Source organism: Thermobia domestica, chromosome 2 (genome assembly GCF_964235325.1).
Source record: "Thermobia domestica chromosome 2, izTheDome1.hap1.1, whole genome shotgun sequence".
In the NCBI taxonomy this organism is placed as follows: domain Eukaryota; kingdom Metazoa; phylum Arthropoda; class Insecta; order Zygentoma; family Lepismatidae; genus Thermobia; species Thermobia domestica.
The window spans coordinates 123,404,677-123,419,404 of NC_137455.1; the positions used below are offsets into that span (position 1 = coordinate 123,404,677).

The 14,728-nt window shown below is 37.9% G+C and overlaps 2 protein-coding genes across 2 annotated transcripts in view; one reads left to right on the forward strand and one right to left on the reverse strand.

Moving 5' to 3' along the window:
* The window catches only part of blw (ATP synthase subunit alpha blw, mitochondrial), a 76,308-nt gene extending 69,815 nt beyond the window's left edge, over window positions 1–6,493 (reverse strand). Inside the window, exon 1 of the mRNA XM_081745643.1 lies at window positions 6,338–6,493. Within this exon, the coding sequence (XP_081601769.1) occupies window positions 6,338–6,403 (66 nt within the window). The 5' untranslated portion in view covers window positions 6,404–6,493. The remainder of the gene's footprint in view (window positions 1–6,337) is intronic.
* The window catches only part of LOC145675263 (acidic mammalian chitinase-like), a 354,567-nt gene that overhangs the window by 184,407 nt on the left and 155,432 nt on the right, over window positions 1–14,728 (forward strand). The window lies entirely within an intron of this gene.

Genomic DNA, 14,728 nt, shown 5'->3' on the forward strand with positions numbered 1-14,728 from the left:
CACGGTTTCGTAATTTATGGAGTCGTATAAATGCTGTAAATGATGGATAGGTAGTTCTAGCATTTTTAAGTGTTTCCAACCACGTTGATATGTAACTAGACTTCAATGATTTTCCGAATAAAAGTAGATTTGATTTTCCTAGTTTTTATCTATAATGTACAAACAAATTACGCAAAGCTTGGTGCAATTTGGTCATCACAATACTGATATAAGGTAAGAATTTTTCAAACATCTAGTGTTGATGCTGACGTTATAAAATGCTACTTACCTATGAACCCATGCGTTGAAAACAACACATCACATCGTTATTTTTAACATGAGCAACGTCTAAAATTACAGAAATAGTTCTCGTGGTATAGGATTTTGAAAATGTTTTCACCATTTTTATCGTTTTTCTCCTTTCGAGTGATTCTCCCTTAGCCTAGAGGGAATAATTGTAGGACGTTAAACTAAAAGATTTCCTCTTTTCATTTTCTTACAAGTAACCTCATTCTTTCCCTCATTTGTGGCTACTTATGCGGCGTATTTGATTTCCTCGGATTTTTTTTAAAGAACTTTATTAAAGAAAGGAATATACAACAATCTACATTATTACTCTGGACTTCAGATTTCACTACTCTTGACTTTCGTTGTGCGTAATTCACGTTCATACCACATTTTCATTTCAGAGTTATAACAGTTCGAAGTTTACGAGACAACACTTATTAAATAGAAGCAAGCAATCTCCACAAAGATGACGAAAATATGTCGTACCTTAGTTTCAACAATAGTTTCCATGTGGAAATACTTATGATCGTAATCGTTTAATAGGAGCATGGAGCTGTAATCTAATTGGTCGTTAGAAGGTACAAATCGACGGTACAATGCAGTTACCTCGTATCTCAAAAATACACAACTTGACAAAAGAAGAACTAAAACGTTTGAAAAAGTTGGAAATTAGTTAAAAGTTTGCGACTTTTTTTTATGGAGAGGTCGGCTTGTTATCGTAATTGGTTTCTCCATCAGAAAAATGGCAGACTTTCAACTAATCTCCAACTTTCTCAAACTTTTCTTTCTTCTGTAAAGTAGTGTTTTGTTTTGAGATACGAGGTAGCTGCGAAGTACCGTCGAAATGTATGACAATATAAGAATGTTATTATTCAACTGGCAAAGAATTGGCCCTACTAAGTATCTGAATAAATTCTCATTGTTTTCTGCATTAAAAACTCCTACTTACTTCAAAAAAATAATGTTATATTTTATTGGAAGTATTGTCCCTTGGAAGCTTTTTCCACTTTTCGGGTGTATATATCGGGTTCTTTTGAGATCCGACCAACGAACCATTTTTGATAAGTTCAAAGATATAAAATGTTGTTCAGACAGGGAATGCTTCATTGACCGAAATAAATGGTAGCATAAAAGAACATTGTCTGGCAAATAAGGCGGGTGGGATAAAATATCCCATCAAAGCACCTCCAAGGTTTCCATCACTAGGTTTGCCATACATGGTCTGGCACTCATGGGGGAGCAATAATTTTATCTTTTTTGACATACTACAGACGTCTTTCTTTAAGTACTCGATTCAAACTATGTAATTGTGTTTTGTAGCATTCAGCATTAACAGTGACTCGGTCGTAGCAGCTCATAATAGACTACACCGACTTGACCTCAACAACTGCACACCGTGACTTGCTTATCATGAACAACCTGTTACAGCATTGATAATTGGCCGGGTTGCACCCATGATTTACTGCGCTTTGGATTGTCGTAACGAATCTACTTTTTATTGACAGTAACAATTCAATGCAAAAAACGACTTCCGTTTTTGTCTCTGAAGCAGCAATTCATAAATGGTTAAAAGTTTAACCATGATCCTTTCACTCAATGCGGTACCCAGTTTTCTAAATTCTGGACCATTCGCATTGCCTTTAAACATTTGCTAACAGCTGATGCATCAACATTCAGGTAACTCTATAGGCATCTGAGACGAATCTTATTCTCTCTACCTCCAAACTTTTTTGGCTAACATGGACATTATCAATGAAGCCAAAATCGTTGTCTTTGAATATTCAAAACCAATCCCTTCATGTTGCTTCAAACACAGCATTCTCTCCTTAAGCCTCCACTAGCAAACTGATTTTCAGCAGATTTCTTGAGATGATAGCAGGAAAGTAATATTTCTCACAAATATTTTTTTAAACCCTACACTTTCAAGGCAATAAATACTTGTTCTTTTCACTACAATCTGAAGTCTCAAACTGATATTAAAGTCTTCTTATAGTGTGTTTATATAGTCTATAGACCGCGTCACCCGAATTGGCGTGTGGCATCACCTAGTAAGTTCGCAGTGCGCTGTTACTAAACCTTCAGGGAGGAATCGAATCAATCATAATTGTCCACAAATATGAACAAAATCAATTATGAATGATTAGATTCCTCCCTAAAGGTTTGGTAACAGCACACTGCGAGCTTAGTGGCTGATGCCACACACCAATTCGAGTGGCGTGGACTATAGTGCCACGTTCACTATACTAACATAGTATGACCTCTATTAGTCAATAACGAATCAAGCACCTAATAGATTCTCTCATTGAACATCTATTACTGTACCACAGTTATTTTTCCTGGCGACATGATTTTATTAAGTGTTCTCGGGCTATCAGCCAGGTGGAGATATTGACATCCGAAGTTTCGAATGTAGATGTTGCTTTCATCTTTTCTCAGTTTCATGTCATTGCAAGAGAACAAAACTAATTAAAATTTAAAGTGTTGGTTTGCATCTGACTATCTCCAGACAAAACATTAACTGAAAAAGAAAAAGCTAAATACTAGAAAAAAATCCCAAGTACAATAGCGAAAGAGTTTGATATGAGACATACAGATTAGGTTTATCACCACTCCAGCTATTAATTTTTTTCTGCAATTCACATTGCTCCACGTGTAGTGTACTGCGTGAAGATTATAATTTAGTACGTAAACAACTGACTTTGTAACGTCCCACGGTCCTTTAGGCTTAAGGAGACGAATGACTAATAAAAGCGAATGATGAGTAACTTCTTGTGCTCTCCTACTTCGAATCGAATCCGAGATTACATGCAACGGTACACTTGCTAGCCATTAGACCAGGAGAGGGGGCTAAATTTAATGCGAAAGCACGTTAGGTGTTTGTATATTCTAAATCTAGTTAAACAATACAAAGTGAATTATTCTATGAAATGTCTAGCTGATCATATTTTACGAGGTGGTTGGAAGCTCCTAATATTAAGATGGGCTCCGAACTATAACTGGAACTGGGTTGCTGAATGCACAGACTACCATTCAAAGATCAACCCTCACAGTATAGGACATTCTTCACGTCTCCAAGAAGGTTGAATTACAGGACCCTACCGACCCTGGTTACATTGGATACTGACTCAGACTCGTCACTAACTGCTAAGGATTGAAGTGGTGACTGAATAAATGTTACTCGTTGTGATGTTTTCACTAATGATTTATTTATTTATATATTAATCGATAACAGCTTTAGCTGGCCCTTCTGTTTTCCAATAGGTATTTACAGGGAAATGAATGTCCTGTTCTGAAGAATACTGCCTAAGAGACAAGAGCTGAATCAGTCGAGTCTCGGAAAAGCATCACCCAAAGTGATGTCTCATCCGGGAAACGCGTGTTTGTGGTGGAACAGTTCTAACTCGTCATGAAAATTCTTTTGTCTCGTTTGGTGGGCAACTCTGAGGACTATTTGACTATTAGCCTCTCCAATATAATTCTTAACCATCTTGATTCACATGTTACATTCGAAACGTGCAACGCCTGTAACATTTTGAAACCTAAACATTTTGAGTTCTCTTTTACTCTTAAACCACCAACGATGATCAACTTCTTGTATTTGCTACTCCATAAGCTTCCGTTAACTTAACGACCCCAGGAATTATTTTACACAAACATCAAAGCATTCTGAAGGCATAAGTATCTTTTCTGTCGTAAACGTTATGAAAAGTTACATTTTCAAATATGTAGCTTTTTGACAATCTCAGGAAGCGCTATCGAAAAAAATTACGTTCCTTGTAATTCTATGAAGAACTGTAAAATTTACCCGAAGCCTTCTTTTAGCTACAAGATTCGTATTTCAGTAGCAGTCAAATGCGCGCATGCCGACATCTTAATCGGTATTTGCTTCCTTAAGCCCCACCAGCTTTTCAACATAATAGGTTATGAATCTCATAAGTTAGGTGAGGTTTCGTTCACTTAGTACATAGGTTTAGTCCGGCGACGCTTATAGCAACAATCTTCATTTGTCCTCTTTCCGGCTTCGTCACTATCGGATACCGCGAACGAATTCCATCACCTACTAAAAATGACACGTACAAGTCAAATCTACGCATGCTACTGTCGAAATACTTGAAAAATACGTATTACACTAACCTCCATCTTATTGTCCTCCAAAAGATTTGTGCTAGGCGACACAACATTAATCTACTTAACATAGATAAAATTCAAGAAAGCCACCACAAGTAATTGTTAAAAAATCTCAATTATTTTACGATTTGCGTATAAATACAGCGTCCGCATATGTGGCATAAAAACCAGTATTAAACATAAGCTAACATTCGCTAGGTGGCCAGTAGAAAGCACGAATCCCATACCGAGCCGGATCAGGGCAGGGCAAAGCTGATTGCCCGCGTCCGTAGGTAGCAGGCGCACCAGCGACGGTAGGTATACACGTTAACGAAGTTAGTGAAAACAGTAAGATTTAGAAGTGATACGAGTTTCAATTAACGATTGTCATGGATTCATAATAGGGTTCAACGAAACGAAACGGCGAGCAGACGGTTCAACCAAATAGAAAATTTATAGGTAAAGTACGATGTGAAACATTTTTCGTGAAGGAAGAGAGTGAATATGATTTAGGCATGCACCGTCACTACACAGAATATTGAAATTAATTTTTAGTGATAGTGAAAGTATTGTAGGCCTACGTGCAAGCGTGCTCTTCCACTATCCTCTTTTATGCGTATCTCCTCCATCCCTCCCCGTTGCTGACGTGCCTGCTCTCTACGAAAGCAACTCCTCACTTCCGCTCAGGCCCTCCTGCCCTGACTCGGTTAGATAGTATTTGTCCTTTTTAGTTGCTACTAGCACAAGTTGGTTCGTGTTTTATGCACTGTAGTTTTTGTCATACCCCCACACAGTATTTATAGTGAGCCCTTCTGAAGTCAATCTTCAAGTAGTAATGGGGCTCCTTCTTTAGTGCATGCTTTGCTAAAAAAAAAAAAAAAAAAAAAAAATACAAAGGCGTACCCTATTCTGAAAATGTAAGAAATGTGTCAAAACTTGGTAGAACCATCTACCTGAGTAATGCCCACACTAGTAGCTTCCAACGGCGCCGATCCTGGAGGGCCCAGGCCCCTCATAGTATTTGTGAATATACAATATTTGGCATAGTTTGAATTCAATTTGTCCTTAACTTCTCATATGTTTGCAGTCTGCATCTGAATGGGCCTCCCAAAATTACAGAGAAATCGGCGCCTTTGGTAGCTTCTCCTTGTAAATATAAAATACAGCTTTTTCACACTATGTAGAAACACACCGTCGGCGAAAAATGGATATATAATAAATCATGTTTCATATAGACTCGTTTATTTCAACAGACGTACAGCAATTTCAATGATTTTACACTAATAACCCTACACTTGTAAACCTAAAATAAAGCTGGGATAGCATTCAGAATCTCTGTATTATTTTGCCGCCTGCAGAAATTTGTTCCCTATGTCTTTCCATGGAGTACTGCATTCTACCTGCAAAGTTTGCAAAATGTGGTGTGCTTAAACATGACTAACACCACACAAGCACTAATACGACTTTGTATGGTATTAGGCTTTTTTTTTTTCTTTTTCTAAATAAACTTCGTATTTTTAGCAATTATAATATGGTACCAACACTCTTTATATTAACCACAACGACGGATGTAAAACAAAAATCCATTGTTAAGAATATGCCTATAATTTGGAGAGAGAGGTTATTCCAGTATAAAATTGTTTGCTGGCAATCGAATTATTACATTGTACGCTTCAGACTACAATTATGTAATGCCGGTCTCCTCTACAGACGGAAATTATGCAAAATTTAATTACTTCGTAAAAACAAACCTCACAGTAGCTTTCGACGAAAACATGTTTCTACAATCTATATTACATTTTTCTTCACACAGACACGATTACAAAAATTTGATTAATACCAAAGCAGAAAATATGAATTGCTATCGCCACCATGAATGCATTCTAGTTCTAGAAATAAAGCAGCATATAAATCTATATTACTTTTTACAGAATTGTTAGAAATTCATATTCACTATGTATACCTGCTGTACATTTTTAGGCAGGTTCCTAGCCACTGTTGTGGCTAATCGTGCAGAGATGAGAGCCATGGGTACTTTTACCTATCCCTGATACCCAAGATGGAGACTGAAATATACTCTCTATCCCAACAACTTCCGATGTTAATCTCAGTACCAGTGGTTACTATTAATTTTATTTTATCGATGTTGCAAATTAGAAAAAAATATTAATGAAACTTATTACTAGTTATTTTCAGAATTTATAATTGAAATATTTTCAGTTTACAAACAGTTAAATTTAGCTTGGAAATCAATAGCGAAGGCTAGTTTTCATAACCAAGTCAGTGTTGCCGAAACGATGATAACCAAGTCGCTAAGCAAGAGATGAAATGGCTCCAAAAGATGATAATAAAATTGAATCCATAGGGCCTTACTCAGAGTCGTTTTTAAGTATGATTAGCGTCATACTAAATGTCTGACTACTGCAGGAAACATATGTTAGTCGTACTCTTTAGCACTAATCACGTGTCAGAACGACTCTGCATAAGGCCTATAATATTTTGCTTACAATTATATACTATTATAAAGTAATTGTACATTTTTTTACAAGCATGCTCATTCTAGCTTTGGAACTACATATATAACAATCAAATCTGACCAAAGTAAACACTTACTATTATTAGTGTCTCAGTTTTTGTAACGTCATATGGATAGGGCAATGTCTTTGATAAGGTCAATGGTATATTGCCAAATGTATTGCCAAAAGCTTAGTTTGTGTTTGGTCAGCATTGAATTTTTGTTTTAGATTTTTAAAAATTCACAAAAATTCAAAGTCACAAAGAAAAAAATTTAATACTCACATCACTTAACTTGTGCATGTATAGCTAATCGGATTGGTATTAATGCTGTTCTATTCGTATCTCTTAACGGAAGCTGCGTAAATTAAAGAACATTGAAGGTTAGAATTGTTCTCCGTTAGAGGATAAAATGTAACAGCAAAAATGCGGGATAATGGAGAGGTGGTCATATTTTGTAGACCTACTTGCTATCTCGTCATCGTTAACCCTGTTTAAAACAAAAAGAAAAAAGAAAGAAAAGAAATATCCCGCCTTATGCAGAGTCGTTACGACGTATGATTAGCGTCATACGAAATCACTGACTACTGCAGGAGCCTTATGTTAGTCGCATTCTTTAGTATGGCACTAATCGCGCTTCAAAACGACTCTGCATAAGGCCCATCAAATCTAATTTGATTCGAACAAATAGTGCTTCATTAGACAAGAACAAGTTGTTTGCAGCACATAAGTCACTAAATTTGTAAGTATGTCAGCAAATCGACATTTAAAACTCACTTTAAAAACTTGGCAATCGGAAAATCACTTTTTGTTGATAATTGGAAGCAGTGTTGAATTCAGACATTTTCGCCCTGGGGGGAATGTGAACTCCTCGGGGGGAGGGTTGTTTTTCTCTATTTTTGCAAGAAAGCAGCATATTTAACAATCCCATTTACATGCACGTCTTGCCTAATATTGAGACTAATTGCTAATAAATATTCAATGTGAGATTATTTTTTTTAAAAAAAAACGTTTAATTTTATCTAAATCATTAAATAAAGACTGGCAAAAATATTTTAGACTATACTTTAGCTGCTATTTACAATAACTATTTTTGTTATTATTTCCTATATTCAGTAGTTATTGTTTGTTACTAATGTAGAAGTTTTTAAAAAGATTCAAATTAAATCACATATTTTTGAGCTAATTTAAATCTTTTTAAAAACTTCTGATTCTAAATCAAAAAATTCTTTCTCACACTTCTGATTCTAAATCAAGCATATTAGCCTTGGTTTTTTCACTGCATACACATCAATAGTTTAGTTTACTTAATCTTCAGTAGGATTGGTGCCGTGTCGTGGAAAATGAGCGCTTGGGGCGAGCGTATACGACATATGAGTGAGGTCGACAGACCACCTGCGAAAGGTGAGAAACTTTTAAAAAGTAAACCCTGCTTTTCCTTGATTTTGAGTACTTTTTATTACTTATTTCCTTTCATTTTATATATGTGCATATGCCCACATGTGCACATGTGTTTCATTCCTCTCTTTTTTCTTCCCTTTTTTTCTTTTCTTTTTCCCTCCCGAATTTTGCGCCGCTTACTTCGGCCCCCGGGGCCGTCGCCCCGCTTGCCCCTCCCTCATGGCAGGGCACTGAGCAGGATCTTCCTCACCTTCAATAGCAATCTTTCACTTGTATACTACTATTATATTGATAAATTCTACGAGGGCCATCCGGAAAGTGGTACCCGTTTGTGCAATAAAAACACAGTAGTACATATTAACAAATATACACATTTTTATTGGAAAGAGCATACTTTACACTACTTCTCCACATAATCACCAAGATAATTGAGGCATTTGTCATACCATGCGACGAGTTTTTGTATTCCAGCGTCATAGTCCTCCGCCGCCAGCGTATTGAGATACGTAGTCACGTCTCGTTTAAGTTCTTCATCGCTGTCAAATCTTTTTCCTACCAGAAAGTCTTTAAGCTTCGTAAAGAGATGAAAATCCGAAGGGACCAAGTCCGGGCTATACGGTGGATGATCGAAGGTTTCCCACTTGAATTGCTGCAGAAGTTGTTGTGTTTTCGCAGCTGCATGAGGCCTGGCATTGTCATGAAGGAGAATGACGCCTGTAGACAACAGACCTCGCCGTCGATTTTGTATCGCTCGCCGTAATTTCTTTAATGTTTCACAATACGCATTAGCATTAATTGTGTCTCCACGGGCCATAAAATCAATGAGCAGTACACCTCGTCAATCCCAGAATATGGTTGCCATGAGTTTCTTGGTGGACGGAACTGTCTTGAATTTTTTTGGTTTGGTTGGTGAATGAGCGTGATGCCACTCCATGGACTGTCGTTTACTCTCAGGTGATGCATAACAAACCCATTTCGTCCCCTGTAATGATGCGATTCATTAAAGAGTCTCCTTCATCGGAATAACGTCCCAGAAACGTCAGTGCTGCAGCCATACGCTTGGTTTTGTGCTCATCTGTGAGCATGCGAGGGACCCATCTTGCATAGATTTTTGAATAATGCAGATGGTCTTTGACAATTTCATGAACAATTGTTCGAGACGCTTTAGGAAAATGTTCATAGAGTTCATCAATTGTGACGCGCCGATCGTTCCTCACGCATTCGTCTACTGACCTCAGCAGTTCGTCTGTAATGGCAGATGGTCTCCCTGAACGCTCCTCGTCGTGTGTACTCCCCCTCCCCAGGTTGAAGTTACGACACCAGAGCCGAACAGACGACTCGTCCATCACATTGTCTCCGTACACCTCCTTTAATTGGCGATGAATTTCACAAGGTCGAACGTTTCGTGCATTAAGAAATTTAATCACGGCCCTCACTTCACAACTGGCGGGGTTCTCAATTCGTTTAATCATTATAAACGTGCACAGACACAATACAGGCACTGCTAGCGTCACGCAACCTCGCACAAAGCAGGCAGACAAGCCACTGACGCGGTCTGACCTTGCCCAGCGGCTCCTCGAGTCATCAGCGTTCCATGCGGTGCAAACGGGTACCACTTTCCGGATGGCCCTCGTATATAAATCTCTGACCCTGGAGGGATAACTGTTCCTCCCTGATCCCTCTAAATGACGCCCTCTGAATCTCACCCTTTAACTGACTTATTTTTAATTAAAGAAAGGTGTATTTACTTTAACAATCGTAAAACACGTTTACGTTTGTTAGTTCCGATGCGAGAAATGGGATTTAGGCGTTCTATTTCAAATATTGCAAGAACTGTACATTTTCAAGAACTGAAGTCTGCGGACATCAGAGATCATATGGAAAGATCGAAAGATCTTCCCTATCTTTCCTTTCCTATCTCAATCTGTGCTAGTGCAACCTACTAATATATAATATAGGGCAAGAGCATAGTACCTACTAAAATGCAAACCTTTCTTCAACAGTTGACAATTTCATGTTCTGCCAAACTCGGTCATAGCGTTAAGAAATACAGGTTTTATTGACTATTTGGTATTCTATCTTAGATGTTACCTGTTTAATATTTATATAGACTGGGTCTGCATCATTTATATGTATATTGAGAGATCGGATTTCGTCTGCACGTGAACGGAAAGAAAAGTAAATAATTGGGTGAAGTAATTTCTACATTTTGTGACTGAAATTCTGGGATTTTCCCCCTGGGGGACAGAATTTTCTTCGGCTACCCCCTGAATTCATCCCTGATTGGAAGTCAAATCCTCTAGATTTTTCCTCACCACTGGGAACTCTGATCCAAATCAAATACATTAGTAAATAGTAATGCAAGACGTTGAAGTTGTTTTGAAAACATTACTTCTGGCACATTTATTGGATTGCAAAATTATTATTTCATGTATTAGATTGATGCCAAATTAAGATATAATACAACTCGCGTGTAGGTATAATGTAAGGATATATATTTGTTTAGTTGCATTTGCATAAGGAACAAGGTCACCGCTCTTAGGTAAAATATTTTAAATTTAAAAAGAAAGAAAAATGTATATACTGCTTATTTGAAATTCTTTTATGTTCCACTTTCGGTCCCAGGCCATGTGAGTTTGTTGTGGAGAACATTCGTTCATGTATTTTTGGAGGAAGGAACATCTATCTCCTAGCGCGTCGTCACTCCATCAAATCTTCCAAAATTATTAAATATTATAGTATACCAAATTTTAAAAACACTAACATTATTCTAAATATATTTTTTAAATATATGTAAACAGGTTTGACTACAAAATACCAAATTTCTGAATTGAATTAATTAGGTCAGGGTAGTTTCCAAAATCTAATTTGGTTTATTGAGGCAAGCCCAAAACTTATTTTGTTCTATCAGACATACACGTGGAATTTCCAAACAAGGAAATAGAAAGGCATGCATAGTCAACATATTTCAACTCTACACTTAAGCTCCAGACTTTCCATTCATCTATAAGTTAGGTTAGCTAAAAACAGGCGGAGCCTTCGAGGTTTATTTCAACTACCACAAGAATCACAATGTAAGTGCCTTTTCATATTAACTTTTTCTTACAGTTCTTTTCTTCATACCTCAAGCACAGCCTTTATACACGTTATGAGAACAAGTAATGAAATTAAAACCTCTTTATCACTCAATTATTAGTTTCCTATTCTTTTCAATTCATATTTGTTTGTCTCTGTCGCAAGATTCTGTTAAAAATCAACCTAAGATTTAGATAGACTGAGAACATACAATCTAAGGTTCCGTTTTCAGTTGACTTTCCAGTATTTAGTATCCTTTACAGAATAACAATATCATAAACTACATATCTGTTTTACTCTGCAGGCCATGATCGTGGGTAACTAAAGGGAAAATTTATTTAATTCCATTTTATTCACTACAATACAATCATTACCTGGTATACAACCACGCACAATATATCAAAATTCTTCATCACTCTGATTCTGTTAAAGACATCGATGTTCTCTCAGTGAATTTTTTTGTTGTTGGGACGCCGTTCCATACGACATGAATGGGGCCCATCTTACCTAACGGAATATCCAACTTCCTATGGAGGAATCTCTTGTGAAGTCTAAAAAATTCAAAGGCGACACCATGTTATCTCAGCTCCATGGATAGTGGTTTTGGAGACATTCATATCCAAAATTCATTTTCTCACGCTTTTGGCAATCTGTAACTCCGGGAGAAAGCAATTTCAAAGAAATGTTCACTGGATATTCCTATGAGTAGATTCACCTCCCAAGGATGGGCTATTTATCTCGAAATGCCCTTGCAACTTTTAAACTAATGGCTCGAAAATGTTCTGATTGACGGATTATAATTATAGAAGAGTCATCCCGGAAAACCTGAGACTTGAAACAAACGTAAGTGTAGTCCATGTAGATATTTTCGAAATCATGACCGATGTTGGAATTTGTAACGTTTTTCTGTAGTAACGAAAGAAAGTATCAAAAGTGTAAAATAAAAAAATGTACAAAATGAGGAAAATCAATATTCAGTTGCAGAAAACTGATTTCCTACGGGTGAATCTCTGTATATGTGCACTATGCATCAAGTTTATCCATTATTGCGAAAATGAGACAAAGTTGATGCAACGTTGGCATGTTATAAGGCTATTAAATGCAAGTCTGTATAATGGGTGTTTTTGACAGAAACGTGACCCCTGCAAACACTGTTGTCGTAAAATTACTGCAACAGATGTGTTTTAGGTTAATTAATGATAAGCAATGAGAATTTGCGCATAATAACCTGAGGTTTTATGCAAAAATTTGTGATTTGGGTCGGTCTTCCCGTTGAGAGCACTAGCTGTTGATAAGTAATTTTCTATTGCAAATTTTTGAATAAAATCTCAGGTTATCAATTATGAGCAAATTTCTGTTGCTTATCATTAATTAACCTAAAACACACCTGTTACAGTAATTTTACAACAGTCTTTGCAGTGGCCACGTTTCTGAAAAAAAAAAAACTGACTTGCACTAAACAGCCTTTTTACATGGCAACACTGCATCAACCTTGTCTCATTTTCGCACCAATGGATACATGTTGATGCATACTGCTCATACAGAGGTTGTTCACCCTACGTTTGGCCGATTTCGTTCCTTCCTCCTCCCGGGCAGAATGGACTCACCCGATCTGGCTCGTGGCGTCCTGCAGTATTGTGCAGTGGCTTCCTGGGAACGGAGTTGTTTTTCCGCGTGGACGACAATAACGCACAAAACAGGACCATTGTTGTGAGTGTTGTGTTAAATTTGTTTCGAAGTGTGTGGGTTTCCGCTCTGTGACCAAAATTCCGCCCAAACTAAGCCGGTATTGGGAAGGCTATGTGCGGCTCTTTATGACGCCCACTTTAGTGTTGCTGTCATTAGAAAACAGTGCAAGAAGAATGGTTACAACATCAGTTTAAGTGGAATAAAAATGTTATTAAAAAGTACAAGGGCAACGAAGTTTCACTATTTGGATCACCAACGAAGTTACCTAGGAAGCGGGAATTCGCCAGCGCCACCTCCACCATGCAGAGAAAACTTCAAAAAATGGCAATGTAAGAAAATCCGCCAACACAAAGGTGTATGGCTAATCGTCTTGACGTGTCTTTCGGGACTGTGAGCCGGACGTTACACCATCAACTCAAGCAGCAAAAAGTCGTGAAAGCTCCGGCCATCTTCTCACGGATGCCCACCAAAAGGAACGAAAGTGTAACGCCCGGAAGCAGTACAAACGGTATCTGGCAAAACAAAGGTGGATGTATGTTGTAACGCTCGATAAAGCATGGATTTACCTTTCCGAGAGACATCTGGTACCGAGAGAAAGGCGCCAAGAACTTCAGAAGGTGGGTCCGTGTCTGGTCGTTACTGGCTACTGTTACCGAGGTCTGAAGATTCGTTGGGTGGCGAAGAACTGCAAAATAAATTCGCAGTATTTTCAGGAGCAGACCGTGCGGCCGATCTACGAGCATGAGATTCCAACAATGTACGGAAATGACGCCAATCTGATGTGCATTCACATGGACAAGGCCTCATCACATACCTCACGATCGTCCCTCGCATTCTACAGGGAGATGGAGGAGGCAAGTGGTATACAGATGATCCTTTCAATGAGATATCTGTTAAATCTTCAGATGCAAGTCCTATGGACTATTGTGGAATTGGATTGCTGACGCGGGCTTTGGGAAAACGGCGTGTGCCAACTGTGGAAGGACTTTGGAAAGCTGCGCAAAGGGAATGGGACAAGATTTCCCTACCAGTTCTTCAGAGAAGCCTATTACAGTGGAAATTACGCTGTCGGGCTATTGTTAGGAACCAAGGGAAATACATCGAGCACTTACGGACCTGGCGCCATGGATTCTTCTAAATTTTTAGATAAGTCGAAATTGGCCAAATGTAGACTGAACCAGAGATGGAGTGGGTCAGTGGGTCAACTTTGCTGAGTGGGTTAGTGGGTCGTGGGTCAACAGCATGTGACCTACCACCCACCGTGACCCACTGCGACCCACCGACAGTATGATCTACCGACTCTCTCTGCTCACTGCATTGTAGACAGTATCTTCTGAAGACTGGTAAATTTGTCTTCGTTTTACTTCAAGACCTTCATTTCACTTCCTTTTCCACTTGTTTCTGTTTACTTACCTGAGGTGAGTATATCTAACCAGTGAAAAAAGAACTTCAGGCACTTTTGGATATTGATATTTTTAATTGTAATAATAGCAATAGGACTTATACTACTACTTGGCTTTCGAGATCTGTGAGTTTTTAGAGGAGCTAACTACTGGAAAAAATACCCTTTTGTATCACTGTAATATATAAATTATTATATAAAAAAATTGAATGTAACTATGTGTGCCTGATCATCACGGTCAAATTGCAAAGTCAAATGAAATTACTTTTGGTA